Source organism: Dermacentor andersoni, chromosome 1 (assembly GCF_023375885.2).
Source record: "Dermacentor andersoni chromosome 1, qqDerAnde1_hic_scaffold, whole genome shotgun sequence".
NCBI classification, from domain to species: Eukaryota; Metazoa; Arthropoda; class Arachnida; order Ixodida; family Ixodidae; genus Dermacentor; species Dermacentor andersoni.
Window position 1 is genome coordinate 43,794,341 of NC_092814.1, and position 27,865 is coordinate 43,822,205.

Consider the following 27,865-nt stretch of genomic DNA (forward strand, 5'->3'; position numbering starts at 1 on the left):
CAACATGTCTGTGGTGCTCATGGCTTGCTGTTACGGCCGTGTGCGGACGCCCGCCGGCCTCTATGTTGTCAACGTAGCCGTCGCGGATCTACTCATCTGCGCCTTCGGTGTGTTACTTGACCCCGTGTCAGTGCTCCTGCGTCGCTGGCCCTTCGGCGTAGCGCTTTGCTACGCGTGCTCCTTTTCCGAGCACCTTGGAGTGTTTGTGCACGGCTACACGCTCGTTGTGGCCGCCGCTCGCTTCGTCGCCGGCACACCTCCCAAGCCGGGGTCTTGCCACCTGAACAACGTCGGCGTCTGGTTTCTGGGCGCAGTCATTTGCTTGCCTCATATGCTGCTCATCGATTCTCGCGCGCTGGCTGTCCATGGGCAGTGCGTCGTCAAGTGGCCGGGGACTGTCAAGATGCTGGAGCCGTTCGTCTCCTTTGCCGCGCTTGCTGCATTGCCATTTCTGCTGGTCACAGTCTCGTACGCCTGGCTCCGAGCGTCCCTGTGGCTGGGCAGAGGCACGAGGCGTTCGTTTGTGCGGCGGGCGAGCATAGTGCGTGTCTTTTGGCTCATGTCACTACTGCTGCTGCTTTGTCGGACACCCCTGCACGTGACCCGGTGCCTGCTTGGCGTGTGGACAGCCATGAGGGCCAGTACACACCTCACCGTAGTGGCACTTGCCACGCGAGCAATCGCCGCCGCTGTCGTATGCTTCACGGCAGCCTTCTTTTTCGATCTTAGTGCCAAGCAACTTGCGAGAAGGGTGAGACAGGCACCCTCGGTTGTGGCAAACCACGCCTCATAAGGAGGAGTGTACAGCACTGTCTGGCTAGAACGGCGACGTTACAGTAATTTCCTATCGCCGAGTGTTATGATCCAAGCACGTATGTGAACTTTGATTAACTATTGCTTATCGTAGACCTGTTTTGTATTTTATAAAGTGCTGCCAAGCTCTAATTTATGCACACTGTACTGCTGCGCTATGTAAGAAGTGTCATTTGTGCATGCGCAGGAACCCACAACACCGTTTCGCTGAGCCCCGCTAAAGGGCCCTAATGTTCAGGAACGTTAATTGTGCGCCCTCATGAACGTGGCTCTATTAAACGCTCTAATGCGTAGGAACGTTGTTGTGGCTTCCTGCGCATGCAGGAAGCCACAACAATGCTGAGGCTGAGGCTCTCTAAAGCGCTCCAATAGAAGTACACTGTATGTGTGTTCGCAAATTATTTTGTTGATGGCGTGGAAGCACTTATAGTTCTGTCGCATAATTCGCTTCAAAGTGTCGGCCGATGTTTGCACTTAAAGCATACTACGTGTAGATCAACTTCCTTTTTATGTATTTATTTGCTTATTCATGTTACCTCTAAAGGCCCTCACGGGGAGGGTATTACATATCGGGGGGAGCACATAGGGGGCGGGGGGGGCTTTGTTTTGATTAGAGGATAGAATTAAGGAGCATGTAGGGACACAAGCCCGCTTTCGCCCCTGCGTTGTGCCAAGAAAGTATATACATCTAAAGAGAGCCGCGGGAGGGGGTGCAGCAACCCTTGCCTCGATCTCCCGTCGCCGTTGTAAGGGCCTCAGCGCTGGTTGGTCTGTTGGATGCCCATTTGCCGCAATTAAGCGGTGACCCTGTGCTGTTCTTGTTATGTATGAACCAGCTGACTTATCGCGCGTAAGTGATTATTTGTAGAGACCTTGCCAGACGGCGTATAGCCCTTTCGTGTAAAGGTTGACGCCCTCGCGCAGTCGCGGCTGTGGGTGGAGACGCGGATAAAAAAGTTTGTCCCTGTATAATATGGCCGACCTGATGCTTTATTTTGTAACGTAAGTTTTCTTCTATTTTATACTTGTCATCTGTCTGGGCGCATGTCTGTAACTCACTGGGGTGACTTGAGCAAAATAATCGTTATAAAATAATGGCCCTGGAAGCCGCGTCTTTACGAGGAGCGGTAAAAACGATTAACTTGAATAGTTCGTAACGAACGCTACGTATACGAAGTGAGGAAGAAGTAGAACCACTAATAGAAAACATGTGCTACGCCGGGCCTCGCAGTGTGCAAAGAAACTTCGAGGGGAATTGTGCGCATGAGCTGACATCGCCCCTTGATCCATCAACTGATGCTATTTGCTTGATCTATAGCGCTGATTATAAGAGTGGCGTTGCATGTCACCTCACTCATAAAGAGCCGCTGTTGGTGTATAACAAGCGGAGTATTGTATTTAGCGCTGTCTGCCGGAGTGTGTCTGCAGTATTTGAAAGTATGCCGATGAGCACCGCTGCTCAAGAGCGAAGAGGAGATGTCACTTCATTTTCATCCTGTTTTATTTATTCGAACATTACAATCACCAATAACCCTGTACCTGTGTATGTACGCAAATATTTTTGTTCATACTTATCTGTATGCTGGAGACACATGCCTTTATGATTAAATTACAGTAGCAACCCAGCTTTGCGTTTAGAGAGGGGACGTGTCAGGTAAGAAGACTGGTGTTTTGGATAAACCTAAATAATGGGAAGGTTGGTCGGCGTTTGGATCAGGGAAGGCGCCAGTGTACTTCTGTTGGGGGAATGCGGGCTGTAACCAGAATATGATTATTCATTTTCATTGGAGGTGCACGAGGGCACTCCATCAGTTGGCACTGCAAGGTGGAAGGAGAGAGGCGATGGCGCCCGCCCTCGCGCCCATTTAGAGCTGCTCCTGGTTTGGGATATTGGTGGGCTCGTTTGTTGGTACGTTCGAATGTGTCAGTAAGGGCTTGACGCAAGTATAGCTCCGCCTATAAAAAATGTCGGCCATCGTGTCTGATGCATATGGCGTGGTTCATCCTTTCTTCCTTAGTTTTGCATCTCAAGGCCTGAGCATCTCGGCTTTGGACGTTGCTTTTAAAATTTGGGCAGACTAGGAGTGCGACAGTTTGTTAGATGACAGTAATATATGCAACCCTCGACTGAGCTGCACTTTACCAATAACCTCACGTGAGATGACTGATGCAATGTACCTAGAAGCTTAGCATTTTATACTTTCTTTATGCAGGAGGCGCTTGCCGTAATGTAAGAAGGTGACAGTGCCTATCTTATGTGCCTTTAAAAAATAAACAAGCTTTCTCTGATATCTCTTTTGCCTCAAGAAATAAAAAGGCATCGTGTAATGTCCAATGAGCAATCTGCGTATGCGCCACCGGGTATGTGCCTATTCCTGGCCAATACCCCAGAATGGATACGTGCCACTGTGACACAGGCGGTGTACAAGGCTTAAATGACGTAGAGATGTAAGTACAGATGTGTACTTACACATCCGTACTGTGACATAAGGGGTGTATTCAGTATGTGTCGTTGTTTCCTCTGCACGTACATCATACCATTCTTCCACCGACAAGGATCGAACATAGCCGACGTCTTGCAGTGAGAATCCACTTGAACTGGTGGTTGCATTTCGGTATAGCTTGTGAACAGTGAGGTGCAAAAACACAAACATTGCATGACATTAAAGTTGTGTTTTGTGCGGTGCATAAACATCGAGATTACACGTTACATAAAATAAAGATAAAGACAATCGTACGCATCGCACTTAGCTTTATATAGAGTTTCTGAGCAGACAATCTTGGAATGCCGGCTTACATGGTCCTCGCACCAGAAGGCGACGAAGGCGCACCGAAGTTCTTTCGTTCAAGTGACATTGTTGGACGACCCTGACACTCCCGCGTTCTTTCTTACTTGTCTCTCTCTCTCTCTCTCTCTACGTGTGCATTTCCCTTTCATCTTCCGCTTTCCTCTTACCCATTTCCCAGGACAGAGTAGCAAATTGGATGTTTGCCTTTCGGTTAATCTCTCCGCCTATCGCATCTCATTTCGCTCTCTCTCCTCCTACTTAGAAGTAACTACGAGAAGAAGGGGGGTTAACCTAGGGGCCCGATTTTTATTAATCATATCATGAGAAGCCAACGAACAAGGACACCACGGAAAACATAGGGGAAATTACTTGTACTTACTAATTGAATGAAAAAAACATGATAAATTAATGGCAATGAAAGTGGATGAAAAAACAACTTGCCGCAGGTGGGGAACGATCCCATGTCTTCGCATTAGGCGTGCGATGCTCTAACCACTTGAGCTACCGCGGCGCGGTTTCCCCATCCACTTTCTTGGGTATTTATGTGTTACTACTAGCGCTAACCTTGCGAGTGTTAGCCAGCGCCACCACTCATAAACCTTGGCGGTTAGAGCATCGCACGCGTAATGCGAAGACGTGGGATCCTTCCCCACCTGCGGCAAGTTCTTCTTCATCCACTTTCATTGTCATTAATTTATCATTTATTTAATTCAATTAGTAAGTACAAGTGATTTCCCCAATGTTTCCTTGGTGTCTTTGTTTGTTGGCTTCTCATGATTCAAAGTAACTAGAATTATTTTATTATGTTCAATTAATCGTTTCACGATAGCTTCGTTTCACATAAGTTTCCAACATTTGCGTTGAATCTGCATAACTTTTTTTTCCTTTTACCATTTGTCTTACTGACCTTGAGAAATTAGCTTTGGTCTTCTTTCTCTCTCTTTCATTCCCCCTTCCTTCTCCCCGCGTGTAGTGTAACAAGCTGGACAAATTCTAGTTAACCTCCTCTCCTTTCCTTTTCCCTCTCTCTTCTTTAGCTGCTGTGCATCGGTTGAAACGTCTCTATATGCACAATCTATTTGTAGTGTTTTGTTGTTGCTGTTTAATGATCGTACACACATGTGAAGGTAGGCTGCATTAGTACCGGCTATTCCAATACACAGCTGAGAAATTTTAGTTATCGATTTACACATAAATGCGCACGCTCGTACCACAACAAACATACTTAGACTCAGCAGATGTAAATAAGAAACAAAAAATCAAACCAGGAGAAGCGACCTATATGCATCCGCGTTAAAAAAAAAAAAAAAGATTACTCTGCGTAGGACACTACATAAAAAATGCGATTCAACGAGTCAACCAAGACGTCATTGCTGTATGGAGTGGCTTCTATTGTACGGTTTTATGTAAACAGGAAAATTGGCCGTAGCTTAGATACCTTTCTGCACCGTTTACGACTGGACGTGGCCTACACATACTGCTTCTTACACCGCGTGAGTTAAGTCACTTGGACAGATGTGAATTTTCCATTACGAAAATATTTAGTCTATGGCCACGCCCCGCTAAGCGTAGATGTGCTTTGACAACCCTACGGGATTTCCTTGCAGACGGCAATCTAATAAATGTGATTTGATTTGTTGATTCTTATGAGCTCGTATGTAACTCGGCAGAAAATGGTGTTTCTGCCGCTCCTTTTATTATCTCTTTCAGAGAGACGATATCCCACGACCTCCAGCGAAGCCGATAATAGAAGGGTGCTGTGCACACGGCCGTTGACACGCCGGCTGACACACAGCCGTGTCACCGGCCTTGTGCATAGCACCCCTTTATTCGCAATTCTACACCCTCGCCGCTAACACACCTTCGGTCGTTGCCGCACCCACCCGCCCTACCCCCTCTCCCCTTTAGAAGAACCCTATATATATATATACTGTGCCGAGGAAAGCATATGTCGTCTTGAAAAAGACAAGTCCACTTGTCGAAAACGTTGGCTCCCCGCTTTTACCTTGTTCTCGTTTTGCTCATCGTCTTGAATTTCCATCTGCCGCCGTCCCCGCCCTTTCCCTGTTCTCGTGTGAGACGCTCGCTGTGGTCACCGTCGCCTCCATCGCTACCACTTGATACGTTGTAACTTTCTTCTTCTGTAATCTCATCTACTGTACTCATTCCTTCCAGTATGTTAGAAATGAAGTAGTGCTGGCAATGTCGTGAGATTCGACGTAATAGTTCTGCGGAAACCCGCAAGGTGGAGAGAAGTAGTTAATAAAGGGAAAATGAGACATCCACCCAAACGTAGCAAATTGCTACAAAGGAAACGTATACGAGTTCCTCGAAAGAAAAGGCCTCGCAGTTGAGGACGAATTTTTCTTCAACTGCGAGGCTTTTTCTTTCGAGGAACTGGTATGAGTTTCCTTTGAAGCAATTTGCTACGTTTGGGTGCATGTCTCATTTTCCCTTTATTAACTACTTCTCTCCACCTTGCGGATTTCCGCAGAACTATCACGTCAAACTCTTGCCTTTGCTTCGAGTTGTTGATGAATTCGACTTCGCCCTGCTATCTGCTAGCCGCCTGGTTAGTTCATGGTAGAGCGGCTGCACCGAAAAGGTGGTGGTCCGGGGTTCGAGTCTTGGAGCAGGACGAATATTTCTTCAACTGCGAGGCTTTTTCTTTCGAGGAACTCGTATGAGTTTCCTCTGTAGCAATTTGCTACGTTTGGGCGGATGCCTCATTTTCCCTTTATTAGTCGTGAGATTCGTTTGTGTAGCAGCAATGTCGGTTCCACGCGGTCACTTCGCAGTTCATCTCAGCCAGCCCCCGTATAGTTTCTCCCTCTGAGTCTCTCCTTAAACAGACTGTGAACGGTGGTTGCAATCGACTTTTCGAATCATCGAATCGCATCTTCAGTGCTACCGCCTCAAACGTCGTTACCGAATCGACGCCGACTTGGCAGTTTCTTACTCAACATATTGTTAAAAAGTTAGTTTTGTGCAGAGTGCAAAGCACTGGGCAGCGATAGATATAGCGTACATTAGGTGCCCTGATATTCGGACTGTTTCGCGAAGTGCGGTAGCGTGATTCAAAGACGGGACAAAAGAATACACAAAGGGACACACACCCTCGTGTTTGCAACCCTCGTGTTTCGCGAAGCTGTGTCACACGAACAAGTCGCGTGTCACTGTCGACGTAAATTCTGGCCTTGTATGAAGTCCACCCGTCGGGAAAGTGCCGCGGATTAGATAGGACACGCAGAGCAAGCAGCTGGCGGATACGGTTGGAGGGTAGTAGGACGCTAAAGCTTACTAATGTCCAGAGGGCAGGGTGCGTCTCATTCACATTATCCTCTTAGGCAGGAGAGTGTGATAACTTCAATGCTCCTTAAGATGGAAAACTGAGCGAGTTGGCATGCGATCATATTGATGTTTGTCCAGCGCTCACAGTTGGTTGAAAGACAAGGAAAGCGCGAGGCACATGCACTGACTCACATCTGACTTTTAACGTTAAGGGCCCCGTGTCGCATAAAATCCGGTGTCGGCGTCTTGCATCGGGCGTCGTTTAGTGAAAAATCATTCCGAACCACAACCATCTACGCCCTCCGCGTGGCGCAGACGCATTACTGAACTAATTCAATTCCTCATAGTAAGATGCGTCAGAAAAATCGTAAAGTACAACCTAAACACAAACTGCAGACATGATAGCGTTGGACTGTAATTTGAGTATACCAGAAAACGTAGTTTTGTTACGCTGAAACCCAAACATAAACCCCTTTTCCAGCGTTTCTACCATTCATAGAGTGGCGCGCTGCTGTCGGTTTGTTGCAACAACACCATCCAGAGGGCGCTCACCTCCGCGCATCCGCGGCCCACGCAAGAAGCCGCGTTTCTACCAGAAAGCTCGCCCACTCGCCTTCGTGCACAGAGTTCGCCACCAGTGCTTCCCAGTAAGCATTGCGGTTACATAAGCTGCAGTTGCCGGGGAGAGAGAGAGAGAGAGAAAGTAAGTCATAGGAAAAAGGTAGGGAGGTTAACCAAGCTGAGCCCGGTAGGCAGTGTTGACATCTTAGCGGATTTTCCGCTAGATCTAGCAGTTTTTTGTAGGTTTAGCGGAGGAAATTTGCATTTAGCGGTGAGCGGATTATTTAGCGGAATTTAAATAAAATGTTCGTGGATGGTATAATTTTACCAAATTTTCATGCGTGATAGTGGATTTTCAGCTCATTTTAGCTCGCGGGTGGTGGCGCTTCTGTCTTGTTCGGAAAGTTTCGATTTCCACAGTGCGCGGCGTGCACGTGCCATCCGCTAGTTGTCTGCAACTAAGCCTAGCCATGCCGAAAGCTGCGAAAGTGCGCTACACTCAGAAGTTCCGAGAGGAATGGCTGAAAGACCCAGACCTATGCACATGGCTTGTCTGTAAGCGAAAGTCGGAGGGAGTGAAGTTTGCCGAGTGTAAGTACTGCAACTGCCAACTTGCTTCTAAGTACAGTGGTTCGAAGGAGCACAAAGCTAGCAAGAAACACCAGCGTGCGACGGCAGTACTTTTTACGACGCAAGCGTAAATTTGTTTCACGAAAAAAAAAAAAAAATCAAAACAACTTTGTTAACACAGCCGAAGGCAAGGCAGCATTGTTCATCGCCGAACATTGCAGCATTGTCACGGCCACTCATTTAGCAGAATTCGTCAGGAAATTATTCCCTGATAGTGTGGCCGGCAAGGATTATCGAATGAAGAGGACAAAATGCGCAGCAATTATAAAGAACGTATTACACTTTAAAGAGGACACCAAAGCCCACATCGGTTACAGTAAATACAGTATTATTGTCGATGAGTCCACAGACATATCTATCACGAAGTATCTGAATGTGTCAGTTATACATCACAGCACTCAAAGGTCAGAAATCGTAACAACGTTTCTCTTTGCATGCTAAGAGCCTGCAATGCAGATGGCATATGTCGAAAGTATAAAATGTACACTAAAGGAATACGGCCTAAAGCTCGAAAACATGGTTGGTATTGGGACTGAAAACATAGGCGCCGACTACGGGGCGGCTCCGAGGCCCGAGCGCCCCCTCCTCCGGGCGATGCCGAAGCACCCCCCCCCCCCCACGCACACACACACAAACCTAAAGTGCCATTACCAGAGCTTTGTCACCCATATCCTTTGAAGTTCCTTTTGATTTGTCTCGACTTTTTCATTTGAAACTTTACTGGGGCTAATAGCTTACGGTATCATTGTTGGCGTGGACGTGCACAGCTTTTAATTCATACTTTCATTTCTGCAAACCCTAACAATAGGAGGACGCGCGCATTAGAAGCACTAGCCGCGGCTGCCTCATCCGTATTTTCTCACTTCGACATTGTTTTAAACTTTCATTGTAAACACCATAAACAAATACAATATGTTTAAATATACACACAGGAGAAAGTTTATTATATTTTTGAAAGTGATGGAGGTATATTGCCAATTAAAAATTATTTCTAAAGGGATGGATAGCCTATGCCTAGAGAATGAATATGTTGCTGTATGTTTACCCCGCTTCGAATTGCTTTGCGTGCTTTTTTGACCATGAAAAAAAAAAAACCTATAGACTTCAGTGACCCCTTCGACAGAGTGCTTTAGCAATGGCGTGTTAAATGCACGTGAATGTTGTGTGTCTCAGTATTGCTTCTTTTTCCAGTAAGCAATGTTAACGACTCACGAAAAAAAAAAAAACATTTCTAATAATTTAGAACATTTACTAGGGATGGAAAAATAGTCAATTGCAAGCAAAGGTCATAAATATATACAGGGTGTCCCAATTAGCTATCATGCACCAAGATTTTAAAGAACAGCAATGTGTCACTCGAAAAAAAACCTGGTGCATATTGTTTACAGTACAGTGGAGTAGCTGCCCGTAATTTTTTTATTACTGAGATTTAATTAGGTAATTGCAATGAATTATCTAACTCGAGATGTACTACACTAATTATCAAAGTGTCAATGAGGCATTGAAGGCACCGCCAAGGGACTATGGAGCACGAAATATGGAGTACGCGAAATATGGAGAATGCCACGTGACTGCGCTCCTACCCAGATCATAAAGCAGCGCCCTCGAACAGGCTCTCATCTGAGTTAGTCGAAACGAAATAAAGAAAACAAAGAAACACATCGTGATAGAGATGGTGCCTTAGCTGCCGCACCCCGAGCGGAGTAACACGTCGCGTTTGATGTTAGTTGGAAACAAGTTGTGGTAGCTGTTGTCTTAGCGTAAATAAAGTGCACGAATGTATTTTTTTTTGCCAAAAAAGTTATCACCACAAAAGCGAATTGACAACGTCGGCGCAAAGGTTTAAAGGTGCGTTTTGTTTCGTCCCAGTCGCCATGTCTTTCTCTAATGAGCAGAAGGTAAATATGATCCTTGCCTTGGGATCTGCAAATGGCAACAAGAGGAAGGACGCTAATAATGATCAGTCATGGAAGTGTAGTGGTAGACCAAACGCATCGACTATCGTCAGAAATTATGAAAACCTGAGACAAACCGGCAGATTCAAGAAACAGTGGCGGAGGACTCCATCTTTGAGTCCTAGCCTATACGCACGGATTTTCTAGCATTTATGGTGTCAAACCCTCATGCTAGTATGCGGGACGTGGCCGCCCAGGTACCAATCTCCAAGTTATCAGTTTGGAGGATTCTAAATGACGGCCTTACACCCGTACCACCTTAACCAGCACCAATGCTTAGAAGATAAGGACCCGTAGAATCGTCTAGATTTCTCGAATTGGGTCCTCGCAAATGCCGATGAGTCACCGGAGTTTTTGAGCAACATCCTGTGCACAGATGAAGACAATTTTCGCAGAAACGCCTAGGTAAGTTTGCACAATGCAGACTATTAGAGGGACTCCAATCTACACTGGGCAAAGCGCAATCGGCGCCAGTACCAGTGGTTGCTCAATGTGTGGTTCGAAATTTACGCCGGTGCTATAATAGGTCCCATCTTCTTCGCTCACACACTGACTGGGCAGCGTTAGGTGAACAAAATCCTTGAAGAAGTGGTGGATGAGTTTCTCAACGAAGTCCCGCTGTCACGTCTTCCACTTCTGTGGTATCAGCAAGATGGAGCACCCACACATATCTGCAGCCGAACACGAAACTTGCTGGATGCGACCTTTCATGCGCAATAGATTGGAAGGCACGATCCTGTAAATTGGCCGGCAAGGTCACCTGACCTCTCTCCACTTTATTTCTTTCTTGGGGATTATGTGAAAGATCGTGCTTACATGATCGAGCCTGACGCCAGATTAGTTCAAGGCGAGGATAATGGATGTCTGCTGTAGAATTCCGGCGTCGGTCATCAAGAAAGCCGCTGAAAATGTGATAAAACGGACACAGTACTTCGTAGCTCCAAAAAAGGAGACCTATTCGAACACGTTCTCTAGGGGGGTGGTCAATGGAGTCTGCGAATTCATAAATTTTAAGGGCACACTGAAATCTGATGCTTTTATTTTTTTGTGCAGACATTCTGATTGCCAAATCGGCACATTTAAAAGTGTTATATTTACTTTCTTGAACGCACCGGTTTTGCCTTTTCTCTACACCTTGGTTGCTTCCCGGTGTGTTTATTTCGCTTTTATTTTTTGACACGAACCTGTTTTTGCAGCACGTATACGCTTTCATGAAAAATAAAACGGTCACTTTAATTTGGCTTTGGTCCGAAGCAAGTTTCTGGCACGAAACAGCTTCGCGCGCACTCTTTCGATGCGGTACGAGCAAAGCCGGGATCTTAGAATATTCTATATGTGATGACGTAACGTCAAGCGCATGCCGTGCCACTTCGTCATCACGTGGACTGATATCAGCAGCGGATAAGCAACCGCTGCCTATAAAAAGCGCGTCAAAAGAAAAAAAATTGGCAGTGGCTTAGCTCGGCTATGCCAGGATATACGTAGCGAAAGCTAAGGCATAGCGTGATTAGCCTTGGTTAATCTTGATTGCAAGTCCAGGTTAATCTGGTTGTCTAGCTAGGTTGCGGCGTTTAGCCAGTCATTCAGCGTGCTGTTCGTCTGTTTCCTGGGCGATTCGTGTCCTCTTAATCTCGTTCCGATGTCGATTCCAGGCCTCTTCCTGCTTATCAGAATTGTCGCCATCTATACTGCCGCCTCAACGGTGGTTGTGGCGCACGCGAGCTCTCCTTTTCAATCCTCCGACATGTTATCAGGCACGCGACGCAGCTGGCGAAGCGAGTGGAGGCGAACGCAACGACGAGGAGCGCGGTGTGACGAGGAACGCGGTGTCACGTCATGTGCCTCCTCGGAGCACGGCCACGGCGAAATCGCAAGTTCGCAGCCAGTAAGCTTTCGCTTTAGTAAACGCTGATTCCTTGTTCTGCACCGGCTACTGTTGTTTCTGGAGTACGGCTTCTCGGTTGCCGCACGCTACTACACTATATATGTATGCCTATTACAGTGATTTTCGCATTGCGTGCGTGGTCAGAGCATCGCTTCGGCCGCGTTATCAAGGGGTTTTTGTTATCAGTGTGATCAGTCGGCCTTGAGAGATGGATAACAAGTGTGACGCAGAAATGGGAGGAAGGAATAGCTGCGAAGCCGTGGAACCTGCTGTTGGTGCTCCTTGCGTACCATTATCAAGGTGATGCGTTGTCTCTTCGGGTTTGCGGCTGGCAATGCAGTTGCTTTAAGTAAACTTATTTGAGGGCGCTGCTTTGTGATGCGGATAGGATCGCTCTCACGAGGTATTTTTCATACTTCGTGAGGTTGATTTGCCGGTGGGAAAAAAATTTACGCAATTAGTACGTCGCTGAAAACACCGCACTTAGATGTCATTTTGGTGTTGCCTACAAATTAAGACAGTAGTTGTTGAGTTAGATAATCAATTACAATTACCGAACTAAATCACAGTAACGAAATAATTACTGGTGGCTACTCCACTGTACTGGAAACAATATGCACTAGGTTGTCTTCGAGTAATGCAACTGCCCTTTTTTAAAATCTTGGTGCATGATAGATGGGGAACACTGTATAGTTCACTCAGTAACCGATATGAGGCCAAGCCGGATTGACTCGAAATAAGAATAAACAGTAGTCATACGTTCAGCGCTTATATTCGGACTCACAGAAAAAGAGAGAGAGAGAGAGAGAGATGCTACAGTTTCGCCGGATAGGCGAATCATTATTAGTGATAGCCAAGTATGCGACAGTTACACGAAAGAAGCTTACACCACCGAGAGGACTCAGGCAGTGAAATTGAACTGTCGCCTACTTTAAGGTCCTTTATTTACTAATATAACGCCGTCACTCTAGCGCTCAATTCTTCGAGGTCACACGAAGTTTGTTCAAGTGCAAGAAATATATATATATATATATATATATATATATATATATACAGTCAAGTAGACGCGCGTCTTCTTCACTGTGACTATTTACCCGGACCCAGAACTGCTTTTTTTCTGGTGTATATATATATATATATATATATATATATATATATATAATATATATACACAGTGAACTAGATGCGCGTATGAAGCGGTTTATTGACGTTTCGGCCGGGGTCCGGCCTTCACAGTTGTAAGACTGGCAGAAAAGTGTTACAGTGCAGAGGTGCTGTACTCGATGTGTTGTGACGACCTCAACAAAGCTTATTTGCTCTTTTGATGAAGGCCGGACCCCGGCCGAAACGTCAATAAACCGCTTCATACGCGCGTCTACTTCACTGTGCATATTTACCCGGACCCAGAACTGCTTCTTTTCTGGTATAAATAAATAAATAAATAAATAAATAAATATAAATATATATATATATATATATATATATATATATATATATATATATATATATATATATATATATATATATATATATATATATATATATATATATATATATATATATATGTATATATATATATATATATATGAAGCCTTTCCGCCTCTGACTGACAATGCAAGTGTCATGGTGGGGGTGAACAATCTAGTCTACAAGCAGCTCAAGGCTGATGTGCCACATCTTATCCTGATTCGATGTGGCTGCCACTCCCTGCAGCTGGCGACTTCGGCCGCTGTGGCAGAAGGGCTCCCAAGACGTCTTGATTATCTCGTTAGTGATACCTACAATTGGTTCGCCAAGTCCTATCCTCGGCAGCAAGCATACAAGGAACTTTTCGCTTTTTTAAACGATGGAGAAGAGCATTTGAAAATCGTCTAAGCTTGTTCCATGAAATGGTTGTCAGTTGCAACAGCGGTTTAACTAGTGTTGAACCAGTGGACCGAGCTAAAAGCGTACTTCACAGTTGTAAGACTGGCAGAAAAGTGTTACAGCGCAGAGGTGCTGTACTCGATGTGTTGTGACGACCTCAACAAAGCTTATTTGCTCTTTTTGAGTTCAGTACTCTTGGATGTTCAATGAGTTAATAAGTCTTTGGCAGCACATAACGCAGACTTAACCAGGCTTCTTGACAACTACTGTCCTCACTGACGAAGAAAGTGGTGCTTCCAACAGCGTCAGTAAATATATACGCGACGAAAGTGGAAGACTGTCACGATACCAAGCCGTACTTCGGCTATTCATTTGAGAAATACGTTGATGACATGAAGAAAACTGGCTTAGGTGCTGATGAAGAGATTTATTGCGAATAAACCTTGTTAAAATCACATTTGTGTTGACCACTTCTCTGGCTATTTCATATGTGTGCTCTCCTTTCGCTAGAGTCCGAAAAAATAGCTGTCAGGTGCTGTTAGCGCTTTAGTGGAAAACTTGGTGCTTCCTGGAAGAAAGCTAGCGGATTCTTATAGCGGGTTTGAATGCCTTGTTTGGAGGAATTCTCGACAACCGAGATGGCAACACTGCCGGTAGGCTACCCTGCACTGGGGAAGCGGGAAAGGGGATTGACATAGGAGAAGGAAGAAAGAAGGTCACAGTCTCCACTGTTACGCACCCAAGCGTGCACCAATGAGTCAGTCACAGGTGGTCATGCAGGCTGGTGCATTTGAAGAAACGCGCCAGCGCCTTTGTGGCCTTGCACATAGCAGACGCACGAGGCCACGGGCCCAAGATCTTCTCTTGTGTGAAAGGACGGTCGTCTAAGTGCTCCAAAGCTGTACGATGGGCGCTCCTCTCGTCTTCGTACGTAGGGCAGTCACACAAGGAAGCGCGAGAAGCTGTCGGGGATATTTGAATGCTATCGCGTTCCACTGTTAAAGGCAAAGCTTAAGCCTCCTACAATTTTTTATGGGGAAGAACACGATGAAAGAAAACTAACAGCACATAACTAAAACACGTGAAAAGAAAAAAACGAACGTATGCAAATTTCAGAACGGCATATGAAAAGCAATGCGCACTTCTGGCACTATATATCTTAGGCTGCCGCACGCGCTGACCAAATATTTAAATTCTTTAGCCCAGAGCCATATTGATTGTTGACTCGCACAGCCTTCTCCTTTCCGTCTGATGTGAAAGGCTTCATAATTTTATATCATATTATTTCATACCAAACGAAACGGGATGTGCTGCGTGAATTGATCATCAATACGGCTCTGGGATGAAGGATTTGAATATTTGATCGGCACGTGCAGTAGCCTAAGATAGAGTGCCACTGGCGTGCATGGCTTCTTATAGGGCACTTTCATATTTTCGAAAACGTTCTAGTTTTTGTGTAACACGTTTTAGTTATGTACTGTTAATTTTATTTTTGCGTGTGTTTCCGAATAAAAGTCAGTTGAGAGTCAGCGCATGTCCCGTCGACTTTCCTTGTCTTTCGTACAACTGTGAGCGCTGCACAAGCTTCAACATGATTGGTAGTCTCTGACCAACGATCCTATGAAGTCGTGCTCTTTAGCAGCATTAATATAGATGGTGGTTATTTCTATGCAGAAGGCGCATGGGGAATATGGCTGCAGTATTTTTAGTATTCGCGGTGTCATGTTCGCAAAACCATAAACTGCTTTTAATCAGATTTTGCAAAAGAGTGTGTACTCAACTTGCATTCGATTTATTAAGTTTCCTTTCTTTTTCTAGCACTGGACATACCTTACCATACTGGATAGCCTAAACATACGACAATTTCTCTGCTGGAACGTCGTGCTCCTATCACCCCCCGCCCCTTACTTGACCTATTATTTTCCCATTCTTCCTCCGCAAAAAAAAGTTAGGTTTAAGCGGTACCCTTCCTGACAGTAACGGTTCGTTCGGTCGGTCGGTCGGTCGGTCGGTCGGTCGGTCGGTCGGTCGGTCGGTCGGTCGGTCGGTCGGTCGGTCGGTCGGTCGGTCGGTCGGAGCCATTCGTCGTACAGTATTCGAGTGTTACTCAATGATTTCGCAGCACCGCTACTTGAAGCGCTACTCTTCTAAAGCAGTTTTTTTTCAGTGTTCTTTTTAGCCGCTAGTTCGACGTACTGCAGTACTTTGTATTCAAGGCTGTGGGCTCTCACAGACCGCTCTTCTCATGCATTTTGCCTGAATCTGTGGCGCTAATACAAAAACGTATTTTTTCTAGCAAATCAAAAGATAACATGTGCCTTCTGCGTGGCATGCAAGAATAAAAGGGCTGTAAAAATAAATAGAGAAAATAAAGTCCACTATGCTGCGTTTGTCCAGCCATTTTTTCCAGTGCACATTTACCGCTGTGTTCGCCAGTTGAGAGTTTTCGAATTTTGTTTGAGCTTGTTCTGTGGATACTGCTCCTTTTGCAGTATCCACAAAAATATTTTCTTTCGGTTCTGCCTTCACTTCTGTTCCCAAGAGATATATTGATACGGGAGCACGCTTTAGGGAATGGGAATAGAACTTCTCGTTTCAATTTGTTTTAGAACTTTTCCTGTGCCTCTGGGCTTTTGTGAACGAGTGGGCGTCCGTTACTCCGTTATACACTTGGTATACCAAAGAGCGTTCGAATTGGTGCAGTCTTCTTGTTGCACTTAAGAGAGGCGCGTAAATTTAATCTTTCTGTAAACGACGTTGCGTCTGATTCTTTTATTCATTCAAAAGTTGCTGTCTTCCACGCTAGCAGTGCGCGGGTGTTATTAAGGGCTTAAACTAAGCGTTCTTCGATGATTAGATCTCAAAATATGCGCAAGGATAGGAGTATTTTACCTGGCGTCAGTAACGTTTGTAAATAAGCAAAGGTTGACAATTTTTAGATTTTCCACAATTTTTTTTCGTGCCGATGATAAATCAATAATTGGCATCAAGTTGAACGATTACTAATTCCTTTCGCAGAGCTGCTCATTATGGTGTGCCTTGAATTGAATAAAGAAATCTTGCGATTGAGTGTATTGATCGTGTAGTGCCTTTAATGGCAAAAAAAAAAGACGTTTGGGCCCTTGTATGAGTCGGAGCACTATCCAAGCACGAGGAACGCTGAAAGTATAAAGTTGGCAGCCCAACAACAGGCCGCAAGCTTGATGATATGACTCGTTTATGTGTATTTTTAAGGTCAGTATGTCAAGTAGAGCTTGCGAGTCATACGTTTACGGCGTTTTCTTGCTAATTTTCATTACCGCTCCACCTGAAAGCTTTGGCGAAGAACTTTCCCATCGTCTACGGACGTCAGTGCGTTTTAATTAACCTCATCCAAATATGAATTTGACAGCACAATGGATTGCAAACACACTCAATTCATTCGCAGCGGACGGGGGAAGTTGAGGGCGGGGGTAGTCTTGTCAGGGTCCGGTCGGATGCCGTCATTGCTGACCAAGTGGCCCAGAACCTTGATGGTCTTGCTTGCGAAGCTGCATATTTTTTTTCTATTGAGCTGTAGTACATGCCTTGGCAAGACAGGCGAGAACTTCGTCAAGGCGCTGGAGATGTTGTGAGGACGAGGAAGAACATACTACGATATCGTCGAGATAGCATACGCGGGTCATCCATTTTAGACCACGCAATACACTCTGTACCATGCGCTCGAATGCGGCAGGCGCGTTGCAAAATTCGAAAGGCATTACACTGAACTCGTAAACCCATTTCGATTGACAAGTGCAGTTTTCTCCTTGTCACATTCGGACATCGGTATCAACGAGTAGCCAGATCGAAGATCAAGGGTAGATAAAGATTTGGCAACATATAGAGAATCCAGTGTGTCGTCGATTCGTGGCAGGAGGTAAACATCTTTGGGCGGGATTTTGTTTAGCGCACGATAGACGACGCAAAAGCGCACTGAGCTGTCCTTTTTCTCCGCTAGAACGACTGGGGAAGACCAGGGACTTGCGGAAGGACGAATTATATTTCATCAGGACATGTAGGATACATTTTCTTCAATAATTTTGCGCTTTGTAAGCGACACGTGGTATGGCCGCCGGTGAACTGTGCGGGAGCCGTCGGTCTGTATGTGATGAGTTGCGGCAATAGTCTTACCGAGGACCGGCAAATGAACATTGAACAAGGCGCTGTTCTTGTCCGACAAGGCAGGCAGATCCCAAGACTGGGCAGCTGTCAGGCCTGGGCTTCTGGTAGCCGGCAGAAGTGTGGAAGGAGCATTGGAACGCGGCGAGCTTGACTCTGGTGTTGCAGTCGAAATAGTAACAATGGCAATGGGCTCAGTGTCGACGGTGCAAGTGACAGTCGATCCACAGGGCAACAGCAGGGACTCGGGAGTGGTGTTTAAGGCGGTAAGATTTGCAGACCCTTCATAGAAGCGAAGATTGCCAGGGGCGATCACAATACTCCTAGACAAGGTTGGAGCATAATGTAAAATTAATACATCGCCATCCGGAATGTTGTCAGAGTTAACGGTGATAATCTCTTTTCTAGATGGCCAGAGCACGTAATCGGCGAAGCTGACGAGGCGGGCACGTGCTTCGTCGACGCTGAGCGACGACGTGGAGAGGGTGCTCGTCGCCGGGTTTCACGGTTGTGGGGCATGCCATTGTAGTATAGGGAGGATAGGGTGCAAGGAAGGGTTGTAGGTCGTCCCCTGGTAGCTCACGGGTGTGTAGGCGTCGGTATATGTTCCTGAGGGGTGTCGCCGCGCCGTTCATCCTGCTGGCGCAGTAAAAAAAAACCGGTAAATGTGCCCTCAGTCACCACAGTAATAACAAGTAAGGCGGGTTAGGACGCCAAGTGTAGTAATATACGGCTGTGCACGTACTGGCGGTAATAGCGAAGCCACAGATGCGTGGCTCGCTGGTATAGGCACAGGCACGGTGTCGATCAACTGGGTACAATGTGGCAGCGTTGGCATACGTAGGCACAGAACGAGCGCCGGGAACGTCTGAGCACGTGAGACGCGAGGCCGACGCGATCTCCTCTTTAGTTATGTCGCGCAAACCAGTCAAAGAAGGGATGGTAGCACAGGAAAAGCATCTGCCATGGAGCTCTTCACGAACGATCTCGCGTAACGACGTTCGCAAGTCTATGGCCGTCGGCAGCCGAATATCGGAGGCATTGATGCACAAGCGAAGGGACTGCATTTCCTCAAGTCGCTCATGACGTCCTGAACGGTGGCGGGGTTCTGTGTAGCAAGGTTGTTAAAGTGTTTATTCCTTTGATAATATGTCGTATCCGGTCGCTTTGGGACATGGTGGAGTTCACGCGCTTGCACATTGCAAAGACATCCGTACGAGGTGTATGATACTCCAACGAATTGAAGACTCTCCGAACTTCTTTTTCCTTACCTCTGCGTGAATAGTGGAAGCGCCGAAAATCTGACAGTGCTGGTGCGTGAATGTCGCCCAATCTGGAAGGTCTTGCTTGTGGTACAAAAACCAGGTTTTTACAACATCAGAGAGTTGGAAGGGAATGTTCCTCAATTTCTGAGAGCTGTCTTACCTGTTGAAGTCGCTGAATCGGTCGTAGCTCTCAAGTCAGTGCAGACGTCGTCCCCGTGTAGACCAGCGAACACTCGTGGGTCACATCACTGACTGCTGCTGACGGTCACTAGGGAAGGCGAAGGCCGTGCAGAGATGGTGGCTTCGGGCGTGCTATAGGATTGTCCTCAGTGGACATGACAGGTGGTGTTATGCGTCGAACCGAGCAATGCTCTAGGGAGAAATTGGGGACTTGGGGAAACGAGAAGCAACCTGCACCACTTATGAGGAACAGCTCTTGCTTGCTTGCTCCGAATTCACTTGATGATGATGAGCTTGTGGCGCTATTCTGGCCGAGCTCGATCTGTGACGACGAAGACGCGATGCGCGCTGATGATGCTATGTACAGATCATAAATATTTACGCGTGATGATGATGTGTACAGATGCGGAAGATGAAAGTCACAGTCGCATGTTGCGCTCACACACGTTTCACATACTTTGTTTATTTACGACAGTGACGTCTCCTACTTTTCTACCAATTTTACCACCCATACCTGACGTATTATATACGATCAAAAATATTCAACATGCTCTGGAAATTGGATGGAAATGAAAGTGTTGTGGTCCTCACAAAATTAAGAATGCGCACTTATAATATGTGCGTCTAACGGTTGGTACAATACAGGAGTGTATTGCTTTTCACGTGGCTGCTTGATGGACAGCTTCTGATGACAATCTAATGGCCATAGTTACACATAATCGGAAAGATACTATAAACTGCTGTGTTGTTTATCTTGAGACTGGCGGCGCATCAGTTCCTTCCAGTCCACAACCGTCCAGAGTAACTTCGGTTGCGCAACAGGCAACACCAGCACCCGCCGAGGCAAGACGCTACCCATGCGAAATCGTCGCCCACCAGATAGATTCTAAGCTGGGCTCTGAATGACTGTGTGCTTCATTAAAAGGGGAGGTAGTGTTGTGTCGGCTGGCGCTCATGTTGATAAGAGCACTCTGCGAAGTGCGCATGCACCACTAAGTGTTAAAAGCAGAGTGCCGCTTGCTATAGCGGTCCCTCTTTTCCTGCCCGAGCCTCAACCCACAAGCATGGGTTAACAAACGTCGTTCACCCGGAACTTGTCTGATCCTTTCGGCACGCCTGGCGCAAAACGTAACATAAACAACTATCGAATAATATAGTATCGTAAACTCTCGACAAACTTCAACAGTTTGTAAGATGCTCGAGTATATTAAAATTCGTATTTAAACATTTCTCAACGAGTTGTTTTCTAGTTGGTCTCGGAAGGAATTCAGGAGACATTTCTCGACCTGGATGCAACTAGTCGAAACTGTATGCGCGACTTTGCAATACCAGGAGCAAAAACATGCGCATATTTACGGATTCTTCCGAATACATTGACAAGTTTCTCGAAGGAAGACGCTTCTGTCTGTCTGATAAACATTTATTTAAATAAGTTTTGCACCAACACTAGGTGGGCTCCCCCTTACGGGAGCCCATAGGCGTCGGCCACTGTCCGGGCCCGCTCGACCAAGGCCCGTTGGCCGTCAGGTCAAAGCAGCCGAGCAGGGCTGCCTCCCAGTCCTCCCGGGAAGGGTTGCGTAAAAGGGGGGGGGGGGGGGGGGGGGTTAGATCTGTGATTCTTTGACATGCCCACAGCATGTGGAAAATGTCTGAGGACTTTCCCCGCAGTGCGGGCACTTCTCCGTGCAAGCGGGGTCAAAGTATTTTAAGGCTGCCGGGCACAGTAGAGTTTTGGTTTAAAGGCGAAGGAGAATGCGCTCCTCCGCCTTTGTGAGGCCCTTACAGGGCTTAGGATAGATTGAATGGCCAGATTGGTAGAGCTGAACGATCTCTTTGAAAGTATAGGCGGGATTGGGTTCGGGGTCCGCATCGGTGGGGGACGAAGGTGATGCCCGGAAACTGAGCGCGCGGGCGACGTCATCGGCCGTCTCGTTTCCCTCGAAGCCCGTGTGAGCCGAAGTCGGGATAATCGTACGGTGCGAGGGGGCACCGAGATAGTCGCTGTTTTGCAAAATTTTGTAGGCAAGGTACGGCATGTGCCCCTGCTCAATATTGCGGCAGGCACCCCTCGAGTCGGTGATGATGACCCGCGAGTGCTGATCTGCGGCAGCTAGCGCGGTGGCAACCACCTCCCTGTGTGTAATGGTGTGTGCACGGAAAGTGAGTCCGTTTACTGCAGTGTTTTGGTGGACGACTGCGGCCGTGTACCAACCCCCATGGTACGGGCCGGAGGCGTCCACGTAGAAGACTCCGTGTTTGTGTCCATAGTGGCGAGCCAAGGCTTTCCAAATGAGATCAGGGCCCCCTAGTCGCAGAACAACCCTTCCGTAAGAGCCTCTCCTCACTGGCTGTTGCTTGGACTCCGGCCACTCAAGCAAGTGATCGACGGAAAAATGTCACTGTGAAGGCCTAATCCAGACAATGAATCAGAGAAATTTAGGTAATATGCAAGTAGATGCCTACGGCTTACATTTAGTGAAATGGCTCTCAAGTTACAGTTGCAGTCATCAACGCTTCGTTTCTAATTAAGAGCCAACTCTCTGTAGGGTTGTATTTAGTAAAGAACTATTTAATTACCAGGTCCCAGTTCACAGCAATTAATAATGTCAAACGCTAGATTAGCCATATTAAACACAGAGTAGCTCAAAGGCCTAAGGCCTATTCCTGGACCTGTAGTTGTTGTCTTTGACATAAATGATATTGTTAATATTCAAGGACGTAAAAATATGGTACTATATGCAGACGACACAAACGGATTTTTCTCTGGGATTAACACAAATGAAATGTTTACAGATGCGAATATAAGGCTAGAAAATATTAACTTTTGGGTAAAGGCAAAAAAACTTCAACTTCATACAAAGAAAACATAGTACGTGTTATTCAAAGCTAAAGGGACTACAAGTCTACCAATCTTTGCAATTTCAGGGAACACCACTCCAACAGACAACAGCAATCAGATTCTTAGGTGTCGTAATTCATGAGAACCTTTCATGGACGCCTCATGTCGACTCGCTAAAAACTGACCTCTCTAGAGCCATTGGGCCGGTAAATGAACTAAGGCACTTGCTCCCGTCAGAGGCTAAGCGACAAATTTACTACCCCCTTGTGCACTCACGCTTCACGTACTCCTCTCTGGTGTGGTCTACGACCACCGAGACAAACTTCTATTTTCGCTTTAGAAAAGCGAGCAATACGAGCAGTTGGAAACGTTCCCTACACTGAGAGCATAATTCTGTATTTTAGTTACTATAACGTACTACCGATGAAGCACTTATTTAAACTAAAACTATGACTGCGAATCATGCGCCAACGCAGAACTAATAGAAGGCTGTTTGATAAAAAATATCAGGTTAAGCAGACACCATACGAACGACGACAAAACGTAATGGCTAACAAATTCTGGTTTGCAGAAATTAACATCACTAATACCAGAATTCCTGAACAAGTACCCCAATATATTAAACCTTTTGCACGAGAGAATCTCCTCAGTACAATTTAAGAAGCAAGTTAAGGCAATATTACTTTCTGAGGTGTAGATTTGTGCTGTGTATTGTATTATAGATTTCATTTTTGGTATATGATGTGTTTTTACTATCAAAAATATGGTACCTGCGTAACATTGTTTTGTTTGTTCTCCTTCTTATTCTTCTGAAGAGCAGAAAACAACTGTTGTATCTGCATTGATGTATGCACCTCATTGTGATTGTTATACGATGTTGATTACACAACGTACGAAAAAGAAAAGGTCGCACTGCTGCGGCTTTCTTCTGGGTGACATAGCCTAGTCAGGCACTTTCCAGTCCTTTTGCCATGCCACCCAAAACAATTTAAATGAATGTTATTCAATAATGAATGAATGAATGAATGAATGAATGAATGAATGAATGAATGAATGAATGAATGAATGAATGAATGACACAGTTTAGTTTGACTCTTGAACCTGCAAGAGTTCAGTGCCTGAAACTCGTCTGTTCTTGATGTATACTGCATCAATGACGTTGTAGAACATAAAACTAAGTTATGCGCTGATTATCGTGTTTTTGTAGTTGTTTATTAAACTAGTGCGCTATTCATTCTGAGAGAGAGAGAGAGAGCAAATGATAAATGAAAGGTAGGGAGGTTAACCAGGACTGAGCCCGGTTGGCTACCCTACACTGGGGAAAGGGAAACGGGGACGGAAAGATTAAAGAAAGAAGAGAAAGTCCACCGGGGATATCGTTCAGTCACTCAGTCCGGATCACAGACGCTGACTCAATCCTGTATCTTTCAAATATCGCAGCAGCGCTTTTGTGGCCTTTTGTAGCTGCGATATGCGAGGCCATGGTCCCAAGATCTTGTTCAAGGTGAACGGTTTTCTATCTATCTATTCTGAAGTCCGCAATTGATCCAATGTAGCTAAACGACGCATTCCAAAAGAGAGTCGCTTAGTGAGGCACTTGGCTCCTAAAACGTTTTCGTGAGCCTTACGCAAAAAAAGCAGCGGCGAAAATTTTTATCTGGGGCTGTCTATTGCTAACGATCCTAATTGGAATAATCACACCGCTTAAGTAGCAGCCGGTGCATACGCTAAAGTATTTCTCCTTAAACGGGCTCTCAGACGTTTCACTCCCTGTGTTCATTTGCTTGCTTCCGGGACATTTTCCTTCGCGAGAACCAGCAGGTGTGCAAGTGCTTAATTAGAGCAGATTTACTATCCTCAAGTAAAAGAACTCCAGCTTCTTGTCTTACATTATTTATACCAGATAATTAACTGGCACTATCATGTGCACTTCGCTAATATACATCTTTTTTCTCTTGGTGCACTACGAGGCAGTGTCACAAGTTAAAGATTACTTCTTCTGGCATGCTCAATAATTGCTAAAGATACCAATATTCCCCTAAAACACGGAAGGAAGTAAGGAAATTACGAATGAGGAAGTCTGGCAACCATATTTACAAATTTTTGCCTTGAATATATGTAACAATTTGCTGTGCATATAGTTCTGTTTTCTTTTACAGCGATAGATGTATAGATGACTAACCTTCCGCAATTTTTTCGGCGCCCGGCAACAGAAACGGCCTCGGCGATTTCTAACAAACCCATACGGGTGCAGTGCGGCGGCGCAGATGTCAAAATGCGGAACAGATTAGAACGCTCGCCGTGAACAATAGCGTGACGTCAAGGAGAGGAGGAGGAGACAAAGGAGAGGAAAGACAGGGAGGTTAGCCAGTGTAAGTACCGGCTGGCTACCCTGTGCTGGAGAAAGGGGTAAAGGGAATAAAAGGAGAAAGAAGAACAAGAGGGAAAAAAATGGAAACCAGAAAATTCACACAGTAACCCGAAACTACGCACTACAACACTCAAAGGCGGTCGCACAATTCGCATGTCCTTAAATACTTCAGCAAAGCCCTTAAGGCCTTGAGTGCCGAAACCCGTCTGGACCAATGTCCTAGAGCTTTTTCCTCTTGTAAAGGGGCGGTTGTCCAGTTTTTCGAGAGCGGTCACGAGCACTTTTCTTGGCACTTTGTAACGGGGACAGTCACAAAGGAGGTGCTCAATCGTCTCCTCGCAGTCGCAGGTGTCACAAGTAGGGCTGTCGGCCATTCCAATGCGGAATGAATAGGAGTTCGTGAATGCCACGCCGAGCCACAGGAGGCACAGAAGTGTTGCTTCCGCTCGTGGCAACCCTGGTGGTAGGCGGAGTTGCAGACGTGGATCCAATCTGTGGAGACGTGCGTTCGTGAATTCACTGGTGTTCCACAGATTCTGTGTAAGCTCGCGGGCGAGGGAGCGAAGACTTGTGGCTGCATCTGTTCTTGACAGCGGTATGGGTATAATCTGGGCGCCATCATGAGCCCATCATGATCACCATCATGAGCCGACTGGGCAGCGTCATCCGCACTGTCATTTCCTGAAATTCCGCAGTGACCCGGTATCCACTGGTAGATGATGTTGTGTCCCTTGTTGATTGCGTGATGGTGGAGTAGTAGGATGTCTGCGACTAGTTGCACATTTGGTCCATAGTTGAAAGGGGACATCATGTCATCGCAGTATGTAAAGAGGAGATGTATCGGCGCTGAAAACAGCTGCGTTATCGATTCGGCGGACACATATACTTACCCGCCGTGGTTGCTCAGTGGCTATGGTGTTGGGCTGCTGAGCACGAGGTCGCGGGATCGAATCCCGGCTACGGCGGCCGCATTTCGATGGGGGCGAAATGCGAAAACACCCGTGTGCTTAGATTTAGGTGCACGTTAAAGAACCCCAGGTGGTCTAAATTTCCGGAGTCCTCCACTACGGCGTGCCTCATAATCAGCAAGTGGTTTTGGCACGTAAAACCCCATAATCTCTCACACATATACTTCGTACGCCCGAAGAACAACATGCGTACCAGGAGCGCCGGAGAGAATAGCAACGAGAATGTAAACGGCGCCGGCGCGAAACGACCACTGACGAAGAACGTTGCCACGATGCTGAGCGAAAACGACAATCGCGAGTCCGGGCACCTCTGAACGAGCAACCAAGCCAGACTCGCAACGCAAAAAAATGAAAACCGTTCCACTATGTGAAGATGGAATGGCAGCGAAAGCACTTTGCTTTTCGTTTGAGAGCTTTTAGTGTCGTCAGCTTTCGCTGCCATTTCATCTTCACAGAGTGGAATGGTTGTCATTTTTTTGTACTTTCGTTTTATGATTCTGCATCACATTGTATAACCTATTTTAATTGTTGCGCTGTGCATTCCTACATTCCTACATTGCGTTATACTATGAAAAACTGTAATAGCGCGTGTTTGATTTCTTATTTCGACTTGCGTTGTCCGGTTTTCTTATAATTTGTTTGTGTCAGTCTTCCTTCTGCAAATTTAATGCACACTGGATGATCATGTTTTTTACCGGCGAAGATACCTTGTTGAGACTACAACATAACTAACTAACTAACTAACTAACTAACTAACTAACTAACTAACTAACTAACTAACTAACTAACTAACTAACTAACTAACTAACTAACTAACTAACTAACTAACTAACTAACTAAATAAATAAAAAAATACAGCGTCGCATTGTAATACCGACAAGTGTTTTATTACTTTTTTCTTATCTATTCCAGGATGGCTTCCAGAATACAAGGAAGACCTGTCTGCACATGTGCGAAGTGAACTCAGAGAATACTGCTGTGTGACTTCTGCATGCGCAGTGAAGAATTTACTTTAGCATGACGTTTTTTTTCTCTTTTGTTCTTTAGGTAGGTTAATGAACGGGCAAGGAGGTCTGAGAGCCGCAAACATATCGGAGTATGAGGGCCACTCAGGTTGTTGCTAAACTTACGAGCACGCGGTCACACGTGGGCTCGTAACATTTACGCTGCCGCATTTGCATGCTACACCCTGCCCTTTAACACAACTGCTGAAGTGCTAGAGGGCAGTTTCCAATAATACTGATTGCTATTACACAATCATAATTAACCACCAAAAAATCTGAACTTGGTCTTTTTATTGCGGCAGCATATATACGGACCTTCCAGTCGCGCTAGCCGAGTCGGCGTCAAGTCCCGGGCGCTGGCGAAGAAAGAACAATAATCATAAATAAAAAAGGATAGCCCTCGCACTGTGCGATGAGACCGCCCAATTTCCCGCCATCCGAAGCCTGTCTTGGGCTGCGGCGTCCTTGAAAACTAAGCCTAGCGCAGCGCCCTGGTGGGCAGATGAAGCCGCGGGACGCTAGCCGAGCGTGCGATGAAAGCTGCAGCTAAACTCCGGGACCCGAGGCCTAGGCAAAGCGAAAACGCAAGACTGTGCAGTTCGGGAGCAAGAGGCAGGCGCGCTTTGTGTGTAGCGTGACGATACGACAGTGCCTGTAAAAGAAAATAAGCCCTACTTTTCGTAATATTCTAGTGCCTTGATATTGTTGTCTATGCCTCGTCATCCGATACTGCAAGCTACACTAAAGAAAGAAAAACTATCGTTAGTGTTACGGTCATCATAAACAGGCCTCTAGATCCGAAAAACTTTACTATCGACTTTTCCCTCCGCTGTTTGCATACAAAAAATACAATTGAGGACAGAAACAGTTTCGACAGCGATATATTTTCTCGGTTCTTTTAGGAGCGCATAAGGTTTCACGCGCATTAAAACACCACGGCTCTTTTATATGCGACTTCTTGGCGTCGACCTAAAGTTTACTGCCCGCATTTATTTTCATCCTTAAGCGAAAGGGTGCTTCACTTGCTCCTAGTACAAAATATAATAAACAGAAAATAAGCTTTTCTTGACGAGCTACTGTATGATGTATTTTTGGTGTATAATAAGCTCTTTTCGGCGAAAGCTTAAAAGAGGTAAACCGGGCATATTGTGGACCTCAGGGATTTGGTGACACGCAACAGTACGAGAAACTATATAAGTTTTTTTTTCGTCTGAACAGTCGCATTTGTCTATAGCGTTAAAATTCCAAGACTGTCCGCGTTTATGACACATATTCAGCAAGCAGAGATTGCCAAGGCAGAATGCCAGA

The 27,865-nt window shown here is 46.0% G+C and overlaps 1 protein-coding gene and 1 non-coding gene across 2 annotated transcripts in view; one reads left to right on the forward strand and one right to left on the reverse strand.

The window, feature by feature from the left end:
- Positions 1-944, forward strand: part of LOC126543750 (somatostatin receptor type 4-like) — a 1,237-nt gene extending 293 nt beyond the window's left edge. Inside the window, exon 1 of the mRNA XM_050190856.3 lies at positions 1-944. This exon is cut by the window's left edge and continues 293 nt beyond it. Coding sequence (XP_050046813.1) covers positions 1-793 — 793 coding nt within the window. The 3' untranslated portion in view covers positions 794-944.
- A 3,096-nt stretch (positions 945-4,040) lies between these two features.
- Positions 4,041-4,113, reverse strand: TRNAR-CCU (transfer RNA arginine (anticodon CCU)). The gene has a single exon. It is a non-coding gene; the product is annotated as a tRNA-Arg (tRNA).
- Positions 4,114-27,865: the final 23,752 nt, after the last annotated feature.